The 24,521-nt window shown below is 46.8% G+C and overlaps 1 protein-coding gene across 1 annotated transcript in view; it reads left to right on the top strand.

Moving 5' to 3' along the window:
• VAV3 (vav guanine nucleotide exchange factor 3) overlaps positions 1 to 24,521 on the top strand; it is a 157,829-nt gene that overhangs the window by 112,465 nt on the left and 20,843 nt on the right. Inside the window, exons 20-21 of the mRNA XM_081120315.1 lie at positions 13,885 to 14,021; positions 23,943 to 24,008. Of these exons, the coding sequence (XP_080976441.1) occupies positions 13,885 to 14,021; positions 23,943 to 24,008 (203 nt within the window). The remainder of the gene's footprint in view (positions 1 to 13,884; positions 14,022 to 23,942; positions 24,009 to 24,521) is intronic.

The raw sequence follows: 24,521 nt of genomic DNA, 5'->3' as shown, positions 1-24,521 counted from the left end.
TAGAATACAGCTTTGGTGTCCTACCTGGCATATTGCTCTTGATGACCTGTTCAGGGAGTGTGTCTTTGCATGTCCAGATACCAACAGCTTTGTTGGTGGCTTCCTGTTATCTTAAGCGGCCCCAAGGAGAATCACAGGATATCTTGAGTTCAGGGCAGAACTTCCCTTCTTGAGACTGAGAATTCTCTTTCAGTTTCTTTAGAGCACATGGACAGGATGAGATGGATGAAAAATGAAAACATTCCTATATTTCTCCACCACCACCTGCTATTATATTGCTAATATTATAGCTTTGAACTCCCAGAGGAAGAAACTTGCCATTTAAAACATGTAATGCTATGCTTTGGGGATCCCATATTTTAAAAAGTTATGTATCTTCCATTTAAATTCAAGCGGCATCCAAGAACAGAATCTGGCCAACGGTTTTGAAAAAATGAAATGGCAACACCTTCTTGGAATCTGACTGTTCCAGGATGTTTTTTCCCTAGCAAAACAGGAAGAAATTGGGAAAAAAGCATATGGACTCACGTTGAGCATATGATGTATTTTCAACTTGAATTGGCACTTTATTCATATTTGTAGTGTGACCTAAAATTAATTTTGGTGAAGCATCTAGATTTGAGAGAAAAAGATCTCTATCTGGGACTAAATCAACATTTGGGGCATCTCATTAATCACTGCCTTATGTAACGGCTTTTCCCACCTAAAGAGAAGCCACTGGGATGAGAAAAGTTTATAATATTAATGCCAAGTGCAGATCTTGCCTCTCCAAAAAAGAGTTCATTAATCATCATCGGAGCACAAGAACAAACATACTTCATGTCTCTTGCCAATTTTTATCAATAACATTTCTGAAAGGCAAAAAAAACCTCCCCTGTTTTTCTATTTTTTATCTTTATCTGAAAAAGTTTTAATTTGGCTGTGATTCGGTTTGTGAGAATGTTATGTAAATTTAACTTGCTCTGAGAATGCCCATGCAGAGTAATATTGCAGTGAAGTGTACTGGTTGAGTTTGGGTGCCTGAACCAGAGGAAACTAGATACAGATTCCTGGCTCAGCTACTTCCTGCCTATGTGGTCATAATATGCAGAGATGTGCTTGGTACAGGGTAACTTGCCAGTAACAGGCATTGACGGAAATTCGTATCTTACAGGTAGGAAGCAGTATGGGCTTGAAGTTTGAAAGCATGGGTTTCAGTCCAGGCTTCTGTGTAAATCTTTGGGCAAGTTAATAGCCTCAGCCCCCTCCTGCCCTCCCAACCATATAAAATGAAGGTAGAGATAGTTGCCTTAGCTACATCACAAGATTACCAATTGGCACAAATGAGCTAATGCTCTAATCAAGATAGAAAACCGAACCTAGTCATGACATACAAACTGGTGTCATAAGGTAAAAATAAATACTGCGTTGTGGAATCTTCATCATTTTCATATATCTCAGCCTCTCAGTGTTAGAATTATGTGGCTGATTAGCTGTTTTGGTGGAATTTTAGGTCAGCCATATAGTTATTACAGTCTCTATGTAGTTTTTTCCAAAATTACCATTTACTGGAAATTTCACTGCTCTTTTTTTTTTTTTTTTTGTACCTGAGTCTTTACATCTTTTTTCCCCATCTCCTAATTTTAAAAATTATTTACAAATAAGAAAAATTAATGAATAATATGGCACTTTAGCCAGTAGATGAAAGTGATGACAATCTTAAAAAAAAGAAAGGAGTAACAAACGTGTGAGAAAACAGATGCACCAATTGAAATGATCATAAATAGAAAATAAATCAATGTGCAATAAAGGTAGCTCCTGTCTACTTTTGTCTGTAATCTGTTGGCTTCCAAGTGTCAGAGGTAGGAATGCATCCATGGTGACATTTTCAGGCCCTTGGGTCAGAAAACGTGCTGATTTCCTACTTCTCTCTATTAGAAGACACACCCTTTCTTGTTCGCTTCTGTGGCCCCTGCTGTTGGAAACATCGTTAAAAGCCAAAAGAAGAACAAAAAATTTTGAGGTCATGGTAGACGGTGCAGCTGTGAGGTTTTGGAAAACCACAGAAGACAGGCAGAAGGAGTGACCAGCAACAGTAGTGGGGTGGCTCTTTTTGTCCCTCATAAATAAAGAATATTAGAAGTAAAAAATAAAGAAGAGATTATAAGGACACAGAGCCAGGTTTAGTTTTACTTTTTAAGTTAAAATAGTCAGGAAAGAAGAGGTTGAGCCAAGTAGCCAAGCAGGAGGGTTTTATAACGTGAAGAATAAAAGTGTAAGCAAGAATTTTTCTGTCTTCAGTTTCAGAGAACACTGACTTAACCTGTCTTCCTTTGTTCCCTGTGATCTTCTTGATCTTCTTATCAGCTCTTGACTTTTCCCCTTGGGGACGTTCTCTGCATAGTCAGCACTGATCCCTCAAAAACCCGGAGCCCTGCACCCTGATTGCAAAAGAGTTGGAGACAATTTGAGTGAACACGTGGCGATGAGTAGCTTGGGAGCCAACTGCTCCAGGGCGCTCCTGTAATAACACGGCTAGCTAGAAGCCAGAAATTCCACTTAATGCATAGCCACCCCAATGGTAGGCTTCGCTGGAAAAAAAAAATTAATATGCAGCCTTAGAAATTCTTCCTGAACCACCTACATTCTTTAGAGAGATTTTTCTAGAACGGTCACTCACATCTTTTCCAGTTTGCACAAGCACAGGTTCTGGGACCTTGCTCTGAGTTTCTCTGCTCATCTCTCATGCTGTGTGTTTCATGTACATGTGCGGCAACTTTAAATTCTTATCTATGAGTTAACACGCTCATTGGCACGTTGGTGAAGTAACCATGGGGTGAATGCTAGGGTGATATTCATCCATGCGCTAGGAAGAATACGTTTATTTTTAATCCTCACAGGAAAACCTGTGAGGTAGATATGCCCATTTTACAGATGGGAGAGCTGCCCTGAGAGTTTAAGGCAGGTGCCCGAGTTCACGTAAGTTACAAACACAATTGAAGCTGAGCTTTTAACCACAGTTTTATAAAAACTTAGAAAATTGAACCAGTGAAAGCATGACTTGTTTTTAACTAATTTGGGAGACACAGGGGGGCATATGCACTAAACGAGTGTACTTTGCCCAGAGATTCGTGTCGTGGCTGGGCTGGCCTCAGGCGTGGGCCGTGCCCGGCGCTCGGGGGAGGAAGTGAGGTGTCGGCTGTAGGGGACCCTTCTGCAGAGCGCGGAAGAAGCAGCGCTTGAACCGCTCACCCAGAGGAAGGAGGCATCTGACCTTGATGCCAGGGCGTCCAGGCAAGGGCAGTTTTGTAATTGCACGAATGTCCGGGTCCTGGGTGAGGATGACCCGAGAGGAGACTGGTCAGCCCTGGCAGGGCTTTTCTGAAGGGCCCCAGTCTGCAAGGGGGAGTCAGTAGGCAGGTCCATGGCCCCTGGAGCACCTGCTGACCTCAGGTCACGGCAAGGAAGGAAGCTCATGCTAGATCCCTCATTAGTCCGTCTTCACTTTGCTTTTAATAGGATTAGGTAATAAAATCATAGCCAAACATCAGGAAATGACCCCAAACTAATGGAATCAATGCTGCTCTGTTTGTTCTTTATACGCACGGCCTTTCCCCTTAATGTCTTCATTAGGGTTTGTGTAAGATACAGGGTTGGGCATGACTTTGGCATTTTCAGTGATTTATAGATGATCATGTTTTCCCATCTCGTGTTTTATTGTTGGTCCCAATCTCTGTGGGTATAATCATAACATAAACCGTTGTCAGCCAGGGGTCTCCATCCTCAATGACTGTAGTGCTCCTTTTAATAAATCTGTTTACACCATTTGGTGTAAAAATTGCATCTAATTTCCCAGGCAGATCTGGAGACCTTGCTGGATTGTATGTCCTGCATTGTTGCCCTGTGACAGGCATGCTCGCAGTGCAGTGTGTAGGAGGGAAGACAATACAAGTGATTAAACATTTAGGCTTTGCGAGATGGCAGAGTGCTCACCTCCTCCCACCACCACATCAGAATTACAACTAAATTATAGAACAGTGGACCCGGAGAGCCATCTGAAGACTAGCTGAACAGAGCTAGAACTAAGGGTAGAAAGAAGAGGCCACACCGAGACTGGATTTAAATTCAAACAAACAGGAAATTAGGCTCTGTAGCTGGCCTTGCCCAGCTCACTGCTGAGCTCTGCCCCTTCGCAGCGCAGCCCTGGGAAGCTGGTCCACCTGTCCTGCCTCCACCTGTCCTCTCGAGTAGGGTTCAGTCGGTACCCACCCCCCCAGAATTGCTGCGTGTGGCTTAACTGAGAGAATACATTTGGAGAGCATCAGCCCAGTGCCTGGCTCTTCGTATGCACTTAATAGGCGCTCACTGTTGCCATCACCACCATCTTCAGGATTTATGATTTGGGCGGGTGTGGGAGGCGAGCCGGGACCTGCAGAGGCAGGGCCCGGTCTCCAGGCTCCCAAGGCCCCTGGCGATGCTGCGGTCCCTGCAAGCTACTGGCTCCCACATGTCTTGCTTGTAATGCTTTTGTGAAAACTAATGGTGTGTGGATTTCAGAGCTTGGCTGCCTTGGATTTAGATCCTGTCTCTGCTGTTTACCAGCTCCGTGACTGCACAAGTCACTTAACCCCTCTGAGGCTTGACTTCCTCCTCTTGGAAATGAGGGTCATGATAAGATTCGCTTTATAGGATTTTCACAAGGCGTAAGTGAGTTAATATACCTGAAGCTCTGGGAACAGGACCCTGCCCATGGTCAGCGCTATGTAAGTTTTAGCTAGTGTTATTTTTTAAGGTGAAGTATTTCCAGTTATCTTGAGATGATGGTAGAAGAGTGTCATGCACAGCGATAATTGCAGTATTGAAAAGGCTGTGGATAAGTGCTTAAAGAGTGCTGACAGTGTGCTGGGCGGTTGGTGCAGCAGCCTCAGGGGGAGAAGCCGGGCGTAGCTGGACCATCTTAAGGACCCTGAGCTCTGTCCCAGTGCCTCTAAAATGACTGACACAGCAGAAGGCAGCTGGTGGAAATTTCAGCCCTTCAGTTTTGGAGTGGACAAAAGAAAGCCACTTAACATTTTTCTTCATATCAGCTTAATTCCAGCCTTGAGCCTCTTGTCCCCAGTTTGGCTTTGGAAGACGGCCTGTTCCCATCCTGCCTGTGGGGCAGGGCAGTGTCTGACCAGGAGGGTGCCTGAGGCCCGGGGCCCGACCTTCCTCGGTGCCCAGGCAGCCTATGCTGTCCAGCTGCCTCCCAGCACAGCCACAGAGCACGGGGACGCTCCTGGTGCCCAGGAGCCACAGCCCTCTGTCTCCATCTCCACCCGGGGCATTGCCCCCATCCTCGGTCGGGTTGGCCAAAGGTTGGCTCTTTCCTTTTCTTCCCTCTGGGACCCCCTTAGCATCATCTCCCCCATAATTCAGGTTTTATAAGCGCAGGGAGAACTGGTGATTTCTGCAAGCCTTTGTTCTCTACCCTGAAGTGCCCCTTAAAGCAGGGAGATAAAGGCCTCCGCTCCCTGCTCTGAGAGACCAGTCTGCCTCGATGATGATCGTGCTGTGGATGCACGAGAGATCGAGTGGAAGTCGAGAGCCACGGGGATCCACTGAGCTGCTTGAAATAGGGGCGCGTGTCCAGGCCTCATGGATTCCACCCCCTTGCGCGGGACTCAGGAGCCTTCTCCAAAACACACTCCTTCCCATCCTCGCTTTCATTCTCGGACGTGCCCTCTCCTCCCAGCTGCGACCACCCACCTTGAACAACTGCCTTTACAGATAACACCCGTCGCCTTATTTCGTTGTTGCCTTGTTCACCCATTACTAGCGTGGGGACAAGGCAGGGACGGCCAAAGTGTCCGTGCCCTTTCGGCCCCGTGACTTTTCAGGGCGGCGGATGTGGTGTGTGCACAGCGGTGTCGACATAGAAGGACCACCCCTCCCTCCGATCAGGTCAGCGGGGGCTCCCTGGGGTCACCTGGATGATAGCTGCCCTGCCCTTAGCAGGGATGGCCACGTGCAGTCAGGGCTCGTGAGACCGGTGGGCCCCCAGCCTGGATTTTGTGGGCCGGCGGGAGATGGACGGAGTTGTAGAGATTATGTTGTGAGATGCGGTGATTGACGTCTGTGCTTTATGTCCCCGGCTAGACGGACAGGCGAGTCCAGGGCCGCCGCCTGGTCTCAGTTCCCAGGTAGCTTCCTGCGGGACCGGATGCCCCGGGAGTGCAGGGACGGGGGAGTGGTCCCTGCGTTGGGTGGTGGTGGTGGTGGTGTTTTATCACTGACATTGCTCACAGTTCGTGGCCCATGGTGACAAGAAAAGTCAGATTGACTTTTAAACAGTTTTATTCTTGCTCTAAAATTTTTCTCAGGCAGAGCACCCCTTCCTGCCTGGCCTGGGTGGATCCCTCCATGTCCCCCTGGCCTTCCTGCCGCCACCCCCCAGGGGGATCCAGTAAAGTATTATTCAGCTCACTGCCGGCTTCGAGCCCCTCAGCTCCCCTCTCGCCTCGAACCCTAGATTGCTCCCTCACCTCCGCCGCCGCGGAGAGTGGTTTCCCCTCACGGGCCCCTCCAAGCTGTCACCCGCGCAGTCGGTGTCCTTGCTAAAACCTCATCAGAGGACCTGTCTGCGGGATGCATTTGGGACATCAGAAACTTCAAAACCAGCCGCCTTGGATAAAATCCATTTGACTCTCAGCGCTTTTAGTAAAATAGGAGAGAGAACTATTGGATCTCGGGAACCTTGGTCATCGAGCAGCGGCCACATTCGGGCTCCGGGAGCCTCAGCGCTGACTTACGCCCCAGTGGCCTCACCTCTCTGGTTCAGGCAGATGGGTCCCTTTACCCCCTATTGAAATTCTTTAAGGAGAAATCCAAATAGAAGGGAATAAAAATTAAGATGGTGTTTTTCCATGCATGTTTTTCGAGCTAGTCTAATGTTTCAGCCTTAACTATAACCTTTTTTTTTTTAAACAATTTGTCATATTTTAAAATGCACTTTTAATTGGAGAGAGGGGACTAGATGCATGTGGATGGATGACCTGTGGGGATATTAATTCACTGGCAGCCTCATTTTGCCAAATGGACTCAGGGCTGAAAGCAGCACAGCTACTTACTATTATTTTTTTTTAAATGACAACATCACTTTAAATTCAGGGCTCCGGCTTTAAAATTTCAGGGCTATGCCATGTGAGCAGTTAGTCAGATTATGGATTTAAATTTCATTTGCTTTCTGAGCTGTTTAATTCTTTGCTTATGGGCACATAATGATTTGAAAATCTAAACAATTATTGTTCATTTAGGAAGGAAGAAGCTTTCTCCCAGCCAGTCTGGAGTGTGCCAACTTATTTCCCTTGGCAGATACACTTGGGGAAATTGGAGATTTCTGAGTCCCAGAGTGTGTTAGAGAGAGACTAGAACTGCAGTTGTCAGATCTTTCTTCTGAGGCCCGACAGTCTGAAGCTGTGCCCGAGATGAAATAGAGAATTTGGTGATATGTATACACAACAAACGGCCCTATTAGGCCATTATATCTGTATAAGCAGAATTAGTCAAGAAATACATTTTGAAAAAATGTTTTTATTTTTAAACTTTATTCTTTGAGGATCAACATTCACCCAGCCTTTCATTTATCCAATGGACATTTATCTAGAGACTCTTGGGGACCGGACCCCCCGTAACTTTGACAGCTGGATGATTCACTGTCCCTGGCCTTGTGAAGATTGCGTTCAAATGGGGAGGAAACAAAATAATAACATACAGTTTATGTTGAATACAATCACTTATGTAACAGTCATTCAGAAGGTCATGGAAACACAGTGGAACAAATGGGAGTACGTGCCTGCAAGGTATAAGTTCACGGTCACCTTCCCTGTGTGTACTACACCAGGTGCCCCGGGAAGGGAACTGCAGCCAGCCTCCCCCAGGGATGTCTTCCCAGAGGAAGGAGAGGGAGCCTTTTCCTGCGCGAATGTGCCACGTGCCGCCAAGTCCACCCAGAGGGGGTGCTCCTTCTAAGTCCCGCACAGGCGCAGCATTGACAAGGGGCAGCCCCGATGGCTGGTGGTTGGAATGTCGTGGTAGGTGACCACTGTGTCGTGCCAGGACGTGGAGAATTTGGACTGTATTTTTCAGAAAAACCAAGGTGTTGTTGAAGGACTTTGCTTAAGAACAGGGACAAAAATAGCTTAATTTAAAAAATGCCCCAAAAGGAACACATGTTAACTATATAAACTTTAGATAAGCCAAAAGTTCTTATAATTTTGCCACCCTAGTGTAACATACTGTTAGCATGGTGGCGGGTGTCTTCGCAGTCATTTCCCCCCCTGTGCTTCTCTCCTTGTTTTTCAAACAGAAATATGGCCTTTTTTTGTACATTGCTGTTTTGTAACCCGCTTTCCCCCCCTCGACAACACATTTGAATATGCCTCTGTATCCATTAAAAGCCGTCTTCTCTAATGTTATTCTTAAATTTCAGCTTGCCAGGCAATTACAAGGAGGCCCCCTCGATTTAATTGAACCAATTCCCGATTGCTATTCATTTAGATTGTTTCCAGTTTTTTCACACCCTAAACTGTACTGGAATGAATGTTTGAGGGATAATCCTAATTATGTTTTCTAAATTAACTTTTCATTGTTATTTAAAATTCCATAAATTTTTATAATTTTAATGAGAGCACTTTTTAAAGTCTCGTTTCTCATAGAAAAACAGTCTCACCCACGTCATTACACAGACTGGAGTCCTGTTGCCCAGCTCGCTTCCTAACGGGACTCTTCCCCATTGCGGGCCCCTCCCCTGACCCCTTGATGGGATTCTGCCTTCTTGCCTTATGCTCCCATAGTTCTTGCAACTTTTGTACCGTGGAACCCATAGTGGTTCATAATAATCGCCTGTATATCATTTTCTTTCTCTCTGTTGGATGTCAAGTTTTGTGAGGGCAAGGGCACAGCCATGCTGTTAATCACTTCCATTCTAACCACTAAGTCAACATTTGGAAGATTTTTGTTGTTGTTTCCATTGATTTTTAGAGAGAGTGGAGGGGAGAGAGAGAAACATCGATGTGAGAGAGACGCATTGATTGGTTGCCTCCAGCATGCGCCCCAACCAGGGCCAGGGATCAAACCTGCAACCCAGGGACGCACCCTTGACCTGGAGTCAGACCCGCGACCCTTCGGGCCACAGGCCAGCGCTCTAACCACCGAGTGCCACTGGGCAGGGCTGTAAAGTTAAAAATTAATCAGAAACACGTGGATGCCTTAGGAAAAGGCGAAGATACAGAAGCTAAAAGCCAAAGTACCAACAAATGAATGACCTCCGAGGGCCTCTTCACCCTGCAGCCGTAGTGAGGATGGGTCTCATTGAGGGGAGGAGGGGTGCAGTGAGTTTGCTGTGTCACCAGGAGGGGTATGGCCGCTGGTCACTGTCTTTCCGTGGCTGTCTAGAGGAGCTGGCACAGGAGTTAGTTTCTTTGCTAGTTCCCCTGTTTCAAAGCCAAGGGAGCTACATCTTCCAGATGCCTTCCCACTCGTGATAATTAAGATGAAAATAACTGTTACGCAACTCAGCCCAGCGAAAAAGCACTCTTCAGGTTTAGCCCCTTGAAAGTGGGGTTCACTGTCAGCGCCATTATTCAAGGAAAACAGGTGTGTGGACAGGGCCTGCAGGCAAAGGAGTCACCCCCTCTAAGCACCGCGGTTCAACATGCTGTCGCCCCAAACTGAGACGGAATGAACTCGGAGAGAGAACACGCCGAGTGGGAAAGGAGTGAGTACGTGTAAGATGAGTCAGGTCATCCGCAGGAATACTTTTTGGATGCCAAAAAATTTAAATTGTTGGAGAGTTGTTTTTGTTGCTTTTTTCCTATATGGCGGCATTTTAGGAGCTTTCTTTTGCATAGAGGTGGGAGACAGAAAAGTATAAATGTTTGCCCTTCGAGGTGCAGAGTTCTGGCTGGCTGGCTATTAAGGTGGGGGGTGGGCCGTGGGAAAGGCCTGGTTTGGCCATCGCGCGTGGCTCCCTGGCCCCCTCCCATGCGGCCCAGGCCATGCAGACCCCGCGCAGTGGACTAATGGACCGAAACTGGCCTGATGCTGGGCTGGACCGGCTCCAACGTGGAAGGAAGCTCTGGACACTGCCTCTGACTCTAGCTCTACCGAAGCCCCGGCTACGCTTCTGCTGTAACTGGACAAGGGGACATAGGACTTTGGAAACGCAGGGGTGTCACTGCGCAGAAATAAAGCTTTCTGTACTGCACCCTCCAGTGCTAGTCTCAGAAATTCCCTTTTCTTTAGATGTTGCAAGAACCCCACCCCCGACAGCGACAGGGGGAGACGAGGCACACTTCCCCCCGTAGCAGAAACACATAAATAATTGGTCAGCTTCTGCCCAGGAGCTCAGGGGCTGGTTATTTTTAGGGTCAGCCATTTTTCATGCCTTGGCTTTAGAACTCAGCGCCGTGTTAGCGTAGTGTGTGATTGCACGTGACCGTGTGGTAGGGGACACTGGTGTTCTGAGAAGTGAGGCGGCACAAAGGTAAGCGTGGTGTACCTTTTCTATGCACAGCCCTGTTTTTACTCTTGTAACTGCCTTCCCGGATGATTCATGACTTTTCGGCACAGTTTCTTACTATTTGAACAGTTGTATTTTTCGTTGTAGTCAGCAGTTTACATTTCAATAATTATTACTTTTATATTTTTATTTATTATGCCCTTGGGACGTAGGCTCCATTTCATTTTTATTATTTTTCAGATAATTAGAAGCAAGTGTATGTCTAACCACTTAAATAGCTCCTTATGCTAAATTTGAACAAGTTTAAACCATAGCATAATTTTGATCTTTAAGGTTGATGAAAGAAGCCCTTTATGTAGGAAAGAAAAGATAGGAAGCTGAAAGCTTGGGGAGAGAATAAAGCTAACCTTGAGGAAGCAAGAACAGAAAAATAAAAAGACCAGCACCCCTCCCCCCGCCCCCCCCGATGGGGCCTGGGATTGAACCTGCAACCCAGGTACGTGCCCTTGACTGGGAACTGAACCCGTGACCCTTCGGTGCACAGGCCAGCGCTCTGCCCACTGAGCCCCACTAAATGCATGGCCAGGACTACATGCATTTTTATGGAGAGCCCTGATCTTAGGACTCCCTGGCCTCTCAAAAAACCAGCACATGGAAACGATGGGCCCGAGTCCTCCGCTCCCTGGAGCCCTGCCAGCTGGGGTACCGGTAGCGATGCTCTTCCCCCCTCACAATCAATAAGCCGCGTCTGCACACGTCCGAGCCCTTGGGGAGCGCAGCTAGAGAGGCTCTCAGCTCCTTGAGCAAGTGCGTAATGGGGGGAGCGCAAGAGAGAGGTGGAGAGCGAGGGGTGAGCCAGAGACTGTTTTTAGAAAGTATAAGCTGCTCACCCTCATGTTGGAACGTGTGGTATTTTTATGCCAATTTGCCAGTGGAATGTAGGGAATAAAAATGTACTTTTTCCATAAATGAGCAAGTCACCTAATTTAAAGGATATTCAGGATGAGTGTAAATTATTAAGGGAGTCCTTCAGGACTTTTGAGAACTATATGAGCAGTTTTGCACATTAAAAATAACTTTAATTCCTGCAAAATTTCAGTTGCATAGATCATATTTTTAGGTAAAAGCACAAATAAATACAATCCGTGTAAAAGCAAGTAAAAACTTATTGGTTGTCCAATCAAACCTGAATATTTACATTATTAAAAGCTCAATTTGACTATGAAAATAATAAATGTTTTTAACATACAAATATAGGCAGTACTAATATATAGAAAAGGAAGGGAGAGGAGACAGATGACAAGTGAATAACTACATGAGTTACAAGTTGAAGCTCATAACATAGACCGTCTTGGCTGGTCCCACTCGCCCAGGGCATTTAAGCAACTACGCAAAGGTCAGAGTGACGGGAAACAGTGAGAAAGTACCAGACTGAGCAAGATGGGACCCGAGAGTTACGGGCGCCAGAAAATACATGGTTTCGTAGGCGATGGCCAGGAGTTCAGATTTCATTCTAAGTGCAGTAGGAGGGGTTTTAAATAGGAAAATACTATTGTATAATTTATATATTTATTTTTAAGGTAATTTAAAAATTTTTCAGTTACAGCCGACGTACAATATTATATTAGTTTCCGGCGTATGGCATAGTGACTGAACATTTATGTAACTTGCAAAGTGAGGGGATAGCATGTTAAATGCACAAGAGCGACCTCATGGAAAGTGTACACGAAGCGCTTTCCCCTCTCAAGGCCCTTACTGTGTGCGGGTCGGGTAAGCGCTCCACCGAGAAGCGCGGGCAAGTGGTGATTTTTGGGAGGACAGCAGCCGGCTGTTTGCGCAGGGGCGCCGCCTGGTACCATCTGGCAGGGCAGCGCTCCAGGAGGGATGTGGGATGAAAGTCAGCCCCTCCCGAGGTCCTGGGGCACCAGACCTGAAGCCAGGGCAGGTGTGGCAACTCTGACGTGCCCCGGCAGTTAACGGCAGCCGAATTGGGGTGAAGGGCGCAGTGTTTTTCTGCCCTTCTGTCTCCCATTGATCGGATGGGTAAAATGTGTTGGAGAAAACTTGCTCTCTCCCCTTTGGGGTGGTGGTTGTGAAGGGATTTTTAAGGACTTCATTAAGCTGTTGGCTGGAACATTTCATGGGGATACTGGGTCTCTTCTAGGTAACTTGGACGCTGACAACTCAATGACATTCATCTTCCTTTCTGGGCTTAGTGCAGCCTTTTCTGCTAGTTGCACCTTTACCAGGGTCCAGCATTTGAATAAAATGTCTTGAAGTGTCCATGCCCTGGCCAGTGTTGCTCAATGGTTAGAGTGTTGGCACATGCAGTGAAGGGTCCTGGGCTCAAGTGCCGGTCAAGGGCACGTACCTGGGTTGCAGGTTTGATCCTGGCCCCAGTCAGGGCACGTGCGGGAGGCAACCAATCGATGTCTCTCTGTCACATTGATGTTTCTCTCTCTCTCACAACCCCCCGCATCCCTTCCCTTCCACTCTATTTAAAAATCAATGGAAAAAATATCCTCACGTGAGGATTAACAACAACAAAAAAGTCTCGAAGTGTCATTAGCAATGGCTTAAGTCCATGAAGGTGCCACAGACATCCTGCTCATGAGCGAGCTCTTATAGCGGGGAGCGGTTTCACCTCTACATGAAAAGGTGACTGTGAGGTTGTCCCTTGGTGACATTATTGGTGCAGCTGAAGCTGCCGCTCTCCGAAATGAGATGTTGCGCGAAGGCCTTCGATGCACATTCAGAGAAACACAAAGGACAGGCGGGCTGGATGCTAAGTCTTTGTCAGTGCTGTTGACTTAGACACGCTCCCTTCCCCGGGTCTGTTTTGCAAGCCTGAATTGGAGCCTGAAGAATTTCTCCACATAAATGTCTTCAGTCTGGCCCTGGCACATCCATCACAGGCCTGCTTTTGAATTGCAAAGATAACCTTAAGATACGAGCCTTAGACTGGGCAACACGCGACATGCAGAGAAAGGGCAGCCGCCTCCGTGATGCAATCAGGCGTCAGGCAGTGCCCAGGAGGGGAGCAATCGGCGAAAGGATCGGGCTGGTGAAAAAATGGGTTCTTCCCCATTAAACTGTATGTGATGTGTTTTTCACAATGCAGGCATCAGTGGAAAGAGAAATATTTTCTCAACTAAAAATAGACGGGTGGCGAGGGAGAGGGGAGGTATGGACGGGATCGGGGCATAAATATGTCTGGTTACATCAGCATCTCAAATGAGAAAATTTAAACACATTCCATCGTAGTGACTTCAGGTGTTTACGTGGACTTGGGGCTATGAACACTTCTTCATGTTGATAATGGCTCTGTGCTTTTTTTGAAAGTACATTTGGACTTCACACGTTGTTATCTTCGCCATTCTAAAACCTGTGTTGCTTATTTCCAGGTTTGCCAAAGATGCAGGTGATCAGGAGCTATGCTGGGACGCCACCCCCCGCCCTCCACGAAGGGCCCCCGCTGCACATCCAGGCCGGGGACACCGTCGAGCTGATGCGGGGAGACGCGCACAGCCTGTTCTGGCAGGTACGGCCCGAATGGCAGCCCTGTCCATTTAATGAAGGACCAATGACCGCCTCCTGGAAACCGGCTGCTCTCGGCTTCGGAAATTTTACGTGATGTGGGGGAAAGTATTTTTTATTAACCTTTCTCATACGTACCAACGCTAAAGTGGCAACGGGCATTAGAACACTAAAGAAAACTGGGGTCAGTGTTGTGAATCAGAATTACAATTTTTTATTAAAAAATTCATATTTTGCAAGAGCATTTTTTCCAAACCTAGGACCTGTGGGTATGACCTGATTTGCACGGCATTTATATATTAATGATTCACTTAAGGGGAACTACCTAAAGAGCTTGCCAGTGGCCGTTTGTGGCCATAGTTGATTTGTCACCACCCACAGAATTACCTGAGGTTCTCAGAGGTGCTCTGGGCATCACTCATGAAATATATGAGATATGGAAAGTAAGCGAGCATTTGCTGTTTGCTGGTGGTGAAATCTCTCTCGTCCAGTAAACTGTCCATATGTAAAGTGTACAGTTTGTAAAGTGTACAAATGTATGTACAAGTGAAATCACTACAACCAAAATGCCAAAGTCAGCCCCCAGATTTTTTGTTTGCCCCCCAGGCCCCTCATGTCCTGGCCTGTTGCCCTCCCCAGCCCTCAGGCACCCCTGTTCTTCGTAGACATTACTTGTTGTGTCCTATTAGCAGACTCGGGGACACGAAGCTTTCCCAGTCTCATGGTGCAATAATGGCTTTGGAAGCTCTCAGGAGAAATGAGAACTGTTCGATGGCAGAGTGTGTGTGTCTGTTGAGGGAAGGATATATGATAGGGACAAGGGACGCTCATGTCTGGACAGAGAAAAACAATTAGCACGTTTATTTCAGATCAGCAAGTGTGTATTGAGTGTCAGCCCTGCGCTCGCCACTCAGACACTGCTCGCGCGTCAAGGAACAACTTGGACTGGTGGCTTGACATTGGGTCCCTGTCTTTGGAAGGACCGTTCTTGCTTGCAGGCAGCGAGCGATACGTTTGAATATTCAGACATGCATTAAAAGTTCATGTAGTATTTCTGGCAAAGAGGTGGCTTGAGTCAGAATTGTCCTGTGGGTGCCTCTAAGCCAGTCAGAGGAATTTTCGTTGATGGATACCATTCATTCCTCCTGATTGAAAGGAGCCAAGGAGAGTGAGAGAACCTGGATTCAGGTCATGCATCTGTAGCCAGATAACTGTGTGGCGTGATCAGCTCACTCACAGCGTGGCCTGATGTCTTCACCTGTTACAGGAGGAGGGCTGTGCCCAAGTAGTGTTCACAACTCTGGCTGAAGCACCTGGGGGGCTTTGTAAAAATGTCAACACATAACCCCTTTCCAGGGATTAGACTGCAATTGGTCTGGTTGAACCCTGAACCCAGGCGTGAATAGTTTGTATAGAAGCCCAGATAAATTTAATGTGAGCCACTGACTAGATGAGAAACCAATTGATAAGATCCCACAGTAGTTACGGCCATTTTCCTCAGCTCACTAGTCACTGATAATAAACCAACTTAGTAAGTGTGCCTACAAAATATGGTGTTACAATAAATGTAATACTTTTGCTCTGATAATTATCAAATGGTACATTTTCAGAGAACCAGCGTGCAATAAAATGTGCTTGCTACTACCTTCACACTGAACTTCACATAATTCTTTTCTTAGATTCAAAAGGCACTTTGAGGTCTTGCAATGCTCTGAGGCTGTGATGATACAGAGCCAGTTTTTGGTTTATGGACTGTCCCTGTGGAAGGTACCTGTAGGAGACTGGCCTGAGTGTGGCCTTACTCAGTGGAATGATCTAGAATGATAGCCTCTTTCCTCCTGTGTAAAGAATGTTGCTGGTTGGATCCTCTGGAGTCACTTGAGTCTGTAGGTACGTTTCCTGTGGATCCATCTGCATCAATTTGCCAGTTTTCACATTCCGAGAAGACAGCTGCTTTATGGTTTGCATCCTAGAGGATGTGACTCCTGCACCGGGGATTTCTTTTTTAATGGCTTTTGAAAAGATAGTTTTTAAGCACTTCTCTCGGTCTCCACCCAAGTGGTTCCTTCTCATTTGAGGTTGCAGGTGATTATCACCAGAGAAGGAAGTGGATGCTTTTCTCTCCTGTGCAAGAATTTAGGAGATTGTAGCTCAGCTCGCTGAGTGTTAGTTACTGACTCTGCCATGTGTTAGCAGAATAACCTTGAGATCACTTCCTCTGTAGGCCTCAGTTTTATCATCTGTAAAATGCATACAGAAGAAAATAAATGTTATGATCGTTACTGCATATAGAACAAAAGCTACAATGTATGAAAAAGTTCTATTACAGTGCCCATTAGACAGAAGCTCCTCTTTATTAACCCATCTATCTATCCATCATCTACCGATAAAGTGCCTACTATGTGTCTGACTCTGTGTTTCCTACTGGGAGGACCGCCAACAAGACAACTGGTGTCTGACCTCGTGGCCTTAACGGTCTAAGGAATGATCAGAGCTCACGGATGATGACATGGGTTTCCATTTTAAGTTTCTTATTAAGGGTTTTTATAAATCACATTGCCACCCATATATCCAGTGTTAAATCTGGGGAGAAAAATCTTGATTAGTTCCTGGGATGGTGCGTTGGCATTTCAAACATGCCTTTTGTACTAGCCAGGTGCTTTGGCGTATTTGGAAATGTTGAAGAAGAGATGCTTTGCGAACAAAACTGTTCTCTCCTCTGTTTTTTTCCCTGAGTCTCTTCCCGAGTTAGTGCAGAAAGTTGGATTTTGCTGTAGACTGACACGTTTTGCGCATATACTTTGTCCAGAGAATGCAAAGCATCCCCCACTATCAGGAACTTTCTCTGAATAGCTATTAGTCTAGTCTGCATTATTACTATAACAACAGTAATTTCTAATGCTATTGAAGCGAGTGGCCTATCTGCATTTTTATTGTAACTTCTTTCAAACAATGAGTTGCCAATTGAGCTGTAAAAATGGTCTCTGTTGAATCTTTGCATTGAAGAGACTTATTTGGCAGCTTTTTGTCTTTTTTCCTTTGTTCTTTCTTTCTCTTTCTGTGAAAGTTCTGTGGGACTGTCTCCAAGTGAAGTGAGTATAGAATAGAAAATTGGCCACTCAGGGCAGTTGCCTCATGCAGGTGCGAGGCACGGTTTTGACTGAGTGAAGCCACACAAAGGCCACTTCTGATGTGTCACTGACCGGTGGTGATAAACCTGTTGCTTTTAAGTCGTTCATAAGGGCTTAGTAACTGAGGGGAATATACTTCATGCCGAAAGAGATTGTTCATATTAGAAAAGTTATTTTTCCAAAAAAGATACAGATTCTGCCTACTGGGGGGGCGGGGGAGGAGCAAGAGAAACAGGCAAATATGAAATCATGCCATGCCATATATGGTTTCTATACGATAGAGCGCTTTATATGTATTTCTTTTTAGAATTAAGCTTGGGAACAGTGAGGACCGTGTGTCTTATATTACAGGGGGCTTTATTTGCGCCCCTGTCATCTGTGAATACTCAAATGTTCCACAGGGAGGATTTTGTAAGCGAATTGGAACCAAAAGGCAATAATAAGTGGTAGAGCTGTAATCAGTATGCCCCCCAATATATATATATATGTATATATATATATATACATATATATATATATATATATTTATCCACAATGAGAGTTAAGTAACCTAGAAAATCGTTGAGATGCTTCGCACTTACAGATCAGGCATCTCCGTGGTCTTTGTTTGAAGAAGTGGAAGTTTTTGCACACAACCTGATGAATGCACAGACATCTCCATAGAGGGCAAACTAGATGGGTCGTTTTAAGGGGCCCAAGGGTATCGTCCCGCAGACTCCCTGCTTCGGCCTCGTAACCGGGGAGCAGACGTCTCTGGGAGCTGTGCTTTTCCCAGTTCAGAGCCCTCCCCCAGGGCGTTTCTCCTCGAAACCCCCACCTTGGTTTTTGCTGGGGCGCAGTTTCAAGGTTGACCTTGAGCTTGTTCCTCCGTTGACCTTGGCGGTGCCTCTCACCTGCCTCTCACCGCCTGCCCGTCCCTTGTGTAAAACCCGGAGAAGCTGGGCGGCGTGGGGGTCAAGCTGTGTGAAGAGTCCGTGCTCGTTTGGCGTCAGTATGTCCTGCAGTCACGAGACCTTCATTTTAACAGGTGTTTACCTGCAACTGCTGGGTTAAATCAGGGTCCCTAATTACAGGAAAGGAGAAAAAAGCAGAGAGCGGGCCTGTTACAGAACAGGGGGGCCGGGAGAGATGATGAGGGGAGATAGTAGATGCTGGGGAGGGCCTGGGAGGAACATTCGCCGGGGTGACTGCCAGCTGGCTTTGACGGAACAGATCGTAAACTGGCTTCTCGGGAATGTTTCCAAGCGGACAGACCGTGTCCTGGGACTTGGCGAGGCTCCCGAGCGAGTGGGCGAGGTCCTGATTGTTGACTCTCAAGATGGACATTTTCGGTGCATAGTTCTTCCTGGTATTTTTCCTGAGTTTGGTCTGGGGCGAAATGTAGGTTATCATGTACCTAGATGAACACTGCCATCCAAGTCCAAGATCGGACGGTGAAGCAGCACCTCGTCTTTTCCCAGGAGAGAGCATTATTAAGGGGAAGGGTCTGGGAATTCTGTTGTGGTCCCTTTTCATCTGTTACGTTGTCGCCGTGGACGGTAGGGCCTGCCGCAGTCATTCAACGTCCGCGTCAGTCACAGAGGCCGTCCACTGGGCCATTGGCCCGCAGTCGCGTCTGACATGACTACTGATTTGATACCACGGTGGTTCCAGTGGAGTGTGCACATAACCTCACGGCCTCGGGCAAATAATCCATCAAACTATAACGCCTATTGAATTTTAATCACTCACGTAATTTGAATTCCTGAAGAATGGATAAATGAATGAAATTCCCAGCAAGTCCAGTCCTGTGTACCCCGCAAAATAGAGGACTTCACGCCGAGTTAGAGTGAAGGTTGTTAAGGACCTGAAATGTCCTTGTCTTCTATAAAGAAGTGCGACTGGGTTAAATCACCGACACGTAACGTCCCTCATGAGGAATTTGTGGATCAGATACTTCTTGGTCAGAGTAACTTGACTGTAGGGACTTGGGGAAAATGCTCGTGGAAGCAAAGAACAGTGGTGGTAAAAGACACCTCAGAAATCCTTGGGTCACTTTCTGCCCTTTCACTGGTGGGAATATTGAAGCCAAGAAAAGTTAGACGGCTTTCCCAAGATCAGAAGGCCGGGAGTAGAAGGCTCCCTACTCTCTAGCCGTACCTGATGATTACCTCGTCAGACTTTTTTCTGACCCCAAATTCTGTAAAAATCTATGAAAATAACCAAAGCAAAAGCCAATCAAGGAAATGGCATGATCTGAACGAGATCCTTGAAGTGAGGAGCCGTGCCTGTCCGTCTGTAGGCCCCCGGTGCCTGGCCTAGCGCCTCACCCACCCTGGGCGGTCGGCTGACTCTCGTGGTAGAAAAGGAACTTCTTAGCGACGTCCGATGCTGTGTGAGCAGCGTGCGCGCCGAGCTGTCCCTCAGAATATTTGCTGTGATCACTTGATGATTAAAACCACCAAGGGTAGGAAAACATCCATTCGTTGTTTGCCAGGATTAGAAAAAACAGATTTCTACATTTTGGACTTTTGTGGAGCCTGGTTTATTTTGGGGGGTTACATGGCCTCTCCCAAGTAGGATTTCTTCTGAGATGCGGTGGAACCTTGTTCATCTCCCGAGATTTTGTGTTGAGCGACTGTCTGAGGTCTGGTTTACCCACGTGCAGGTTGGCTTTTGCCTGCTGCTGTTTTCTTTTATCAAAGGTCTTCTTTTCTTTACTACACCAATAAAACACAGTTATGAGACCGTGACTTAGGAGCGCACCATGCGCAGTGTCTTAGCCAGTGGGACCTGGGAGACGCCCATCGCCGGAGGGTTCCCTTCCCTGCTGGGGAAATCCACGGGCCACACAGAATACAGTTTTGGATAATACGGAAAACGTCCTCCAAAGCTTCACTCTGCTGTTATATTCCTCTCACATCCAGTGAGTGTAGAAATACAGCTCATGGCATTTTAGTGGCATTTTCCTTAGTGTACATTGCGCAACTTTTAATTTTTTTTCGAGTTTTTGACACTTGCGTCTGCCAAAACTTCAGGGATGCCGTCAACACAGACAATGTTGGGCTCGTTGGGAAAACCTTCTAGTGGAACGGAGGGATTTGTCCTCTGTTTTGACAACTTGATATAGTTATTAAGCTTTGCATATTGAAGATAAGTTTAATTTCAGAGACCCTGGACCGAGACGCAAGTGTTGCCTGTTTGGTTACTCAGAATTCTCAGCCCGGGACGGCCCCTCATCTGCCAACGAACTCCCCGGGGCTCTGAGTTTCATACCCTCACAATTGCTTTCCGTTTCTACGCTGGGCGAAAGTTAAGCATCCTGGTCTCTTTTGCCTAATGGCTCATGGCTCATGGTTTCGTGCCTCTGTGTGAGGCATGAATATTTTGGAATTTGTCCTAATGACCATTCGGTATAACCATGTGCAGTCATGCTTGGATTTTCAGGGTGATCGCTAGTGGGAAAATGCAGATCTCACTTGCCATACAAGAAGCAATTCCGATGGAGCAATGTGCCTACTTAGAAGGAAGCAGTAGGGCCCTCGCTTCAAGAAATGGACCATCTGGGACGTGGGGTTTCCTGTTCACGCGAAAGTTACGTGAGAGCCTGCGTTACCCGTGGCTTAGCCGACGTGTCTAGACGTGAGGAAGGTGGTGGGATTGTACACAGGACCCTGTTAAAATTTCTATTTTAATAGCACATGAATAGGTCAATTAGAAAATGAAAATTCAGAAGTGAAACCATCAATTGGGAGTAATTAAAAAGCGATGCCGTGGGGGGAAACGGAAAAGAGGCATTTTTAGGGCTTGCCAAGTGTTTTCACACAGGTTCGCCCCTCGATCCTGCCGCCTGGTGAGGCGCGGGCGGCAGATCTTCCGTCGCCCTTGGCCACCACCGAGACTTGTCTGGGGCTGCACCGTGTTTCGCGGCCGAGGTGGGGACAGAAGGAGCCCTTCGGACGCCGCGTCCCCGCTGTACTGTCTGATGCTGCCTTTCCGTGCTTTCCGAGACCCGGCGCTGACACGTGGCTCACTGATGACAGTGGGCGCGACACGGCGGCGGCCGCAGGTCACTCTCCTCCCAGACCAGCTGCACACAGGGCCTTCGTCCTGGCCTCCCTCCGTCGCCGCCACTTTGGCTCTGTTGCGTGCATTCCCCAGAGCTGCCAGAGCAATTCCCAAGATAGTGCCTGCTACAGGCTCTCTCCATCTCTCTACACATCCGTCCGTCCGTCCACCCACCCAGTCGGTAAACTGACTTGTGTATTTGCCTCTATTCCCGCAATTCATGGCCCCCCTGTACGTCTCGCTCCCCTCACGCTCAGACTGTGTCTCTCTGACAGTTTGACAGTGGCTGGGCAGGGTGACAGTCACTCGGGCCATCACCCACGCGTGATAAATTGCGTAGTAATCTCCACAGCACCACGGTGCATACGCTGACTGTGTTTAGGGCATTGTAACTTGGGAGAATTTCAATCTTTCATAAATAACTATTCATCTGTCCCTTTTCGCATTCAGCTTTCCACACCTGTTTCCAATTGTTCTGTGCTATTCCAGGAGCGTGTGAAAGCTCCGATCCAGGTGGTATTATGGGGATAAATGAGCCACAGGGAAAAGTCACTGTATTTTTCTTAAAGCAATTCGGTCTCCTTTTCACAAAGTTAGGAACCAAGTAATTTGCGATTAAGACTTTTGTAGGACGTCCTCTGTCATTTTAAGCTATCTTTCTCCATGGGTTTAAGAAGTGCAGTTTTGGCTCTGCCGTCCTAGCACCCATTAGTATTTTCCTCTGTACTGGTGGATTGTAAATACCATTTCTACCAGCATATTTAAAATGGTTTTAGTTCATTATGATTCACTGTGGATTCTTATGAAAGAAAAATAAATAGTTATAAGCTAAGGTCAGTTGGAAATAATTAAGAGTCTGCGGATGCATTTATATTGACGGGGTTCCGGGATTTGAGGGAAAGGTGTCAATAATTTTAGTTTGATGCAGTTTTCTACAGGAGGCAGTTTGCTTTTCAGGGAAAGAAGGCATTATTTTATGAATTATGATGTAATATTATTTTGCTTCCTGTCTGCTCCAGTGTGATTAATGAAGATTATAAAGTCGCATCTTTTCTTGCCATTTACGGCCCATACCCGGTTTCTCAGGTTCTTTCCAAAGAAAATATTTTCATAGGAACGACCCAACCTGTACTGTTCGATTTTACTGAAGTCCCATCGCATGATCTAGAGAGTGCCCTGCAGAATAAATGCATAAAAGATAGCGCTGTAGGGCACATCAGATGACGCTGGGAAAGAGACGTGTTTTCAGGTTGACCTTGACGTTGCTAAGGGACTCCCAAGGACGACTATCAGGTGGGAGGGGAACTGAAAGAGGTGTCCGATCTCTGGCATTTGGAGTAGGCACAAAAGGAACGACTAGCGGATGATCTGACCCAGAATAAAATGCCCACATGGGAATGCAAAGGCGAAGGAAATTCAGCTCCAGGTCTCCCATCAAGGTCAGTAAAAATTTCATAGAGATCAAAACGTAAAGAGCACAAAATGATTGGCTTCGAGGACGGTGGATTTCACAGCGAGAGCCTGCTGTGCCATCCGGGCGGAGGGGGGTTGACAGCTGCTCCCCCATTGGCATTAATGAATTAGCAATGTGCTCCCAGACACACCCACCGGGGAGCCACAGACAGCCCCCCTCCTCACTGCTTCCAAATGTGGGGGTGGCTGGTCCCTTAGTGAGGGGGACAGTCACTGAACGGCACATGCCATCTCTCAGAGCTACAACTGGCGTCTCCCAGGAACTTGGGACAAAGTGTAACTTTATACATCTCTTAGACTACGTTAAATTAGCGCTCCCTCCTGTCATCTAAGGACGTCCGTGACCGTAAGGAAATGTAACCTGCACTGCTAGGGTATTTCGTTAAGGAGCAAACAATTTGGAATGGCCTGGGGACTTGGCTTAGTGACGATCTCCCCCTCCTGAGAGGCCCCAGCGTCGCGCCTGAAATGCAGCGATGGGGAACTGCGCGGTGGCCTGTGCAGTCGCCGTGTCCCGGTGTACCCCTCCCTGCCTCCTCACGCCTTGTGTCCTGATGTAGTTAATCATCACGACCCGCCACGCTCAGAAGACCTGGTGTGGGTAGAAAGTATATGGTCCCCTAGTTTTAGGACATTTGTTCATTATGTGGCCATGGAGACCTCTCCCTCTACCGTCCAGCATGGCTCCCATCCATGCCTTTCAGGAGGAACCCTTGGTTCTACAGAGGAAGAAACACAAATGATGGGCCAGTCCGTGCACCTTCAGAAACTGAAAAATCCGTTACGTGTCCCCTGCTCTCCCATTTTTCATGTTTTCTACGTCTCTTGACCCGTCTCTTGTCTGGAGCAGCATTCTCATGAGTTCCGTCAGCGACACCAGCAGTCACCAAGTGAATCGAATTCCCAATTAATTATGGAGCCTGCACAAAACCAATGTGATCTACTTGTAATGATGAATGTGAAGTTGGAAAATACAATATTGCTTGTTGTCTCTGTGTAGGATCGAGGGCTATAAAGTGAACAAAATTGAACGGTAGATTGGAAAGTCAAGCTTGAATTCTTGTTTTATACTCATGACCTGAAACCACACGTAACGTTTAACCATTTTAAACCCTCTCTGCCTATTGCGTCCCTCCCTGAGCCATAGCAAGTTAGTTGGCTAGAACGTGTCAGTCATTCTGAGGATCCTGAGCGACCACGTTGTGTACGTAGTATTATGGGATTATCATTTGTAGTCAATTTGTTCTCATGTTGACATTTTTCTTCTAATTTAGGGTAGAAACCTAGCATCTGGAGAGGTTGGATTTTTCCCAAGTGATGCTGTCAAGCCGTGTCCATGCGTACGTATGAGTATTTTATTTCTTCTATTTTGTTCTGGCTGTTGTAATTCATTGCGCAAGGATGTACAGTAATACTTGTCTGGTTGCTTGTTAATACTTTCTGGAGTGATCATATTATTTCGCGTTTGAATGATATGTGCAATGTTATTAAAATTCCCAAATCATTATGATTCGATTGTGAGAAAAATATTTATACAAGTTAGGGGAACATAGGCAAGAAGAAAATTTAACTTAGCAGAGTTTACGAGATTACATTGTCTACAAGGTCTTAGAAGGAATAGCCAAAGCTACAGATGAGATGCTCTGTCCAAGTCGCCCTTTCCCCACCCAGGGGAGATGGTAGGGCCCGACCTGCTCCCGCTCCCGCTCCCGCCGGCCTGCGGAGGAACTGCCCCTGAACGAAGGCGCGAAGGCGCGAAAGCCGCAGATTCTCCAGTTGAATCTCTAAGTGCCTTCTGCTGTGCTTTAGTTTCTCGTTGCCGTTTATGTAACGTTCTAATGACACTTCATGGA

This window comes from Miniopterus schreibersii (assembly GCF_964146895.1).
Source record: "Miniopterus schreibersii genome assembly, chromosome: 19".
NCBI classification, from domain to species: domain Eukaryota; kingdom Metazoa; phylum Chordata; class Mammalia; order Chiroptera; family Miniopteridae; genus Miniopterus; species Miniopterus schreibersii.
Note: the sequence above shows the minus strand (reverse complement) of the source record. Positions and strands in the feature narration are given on the sequence as shown.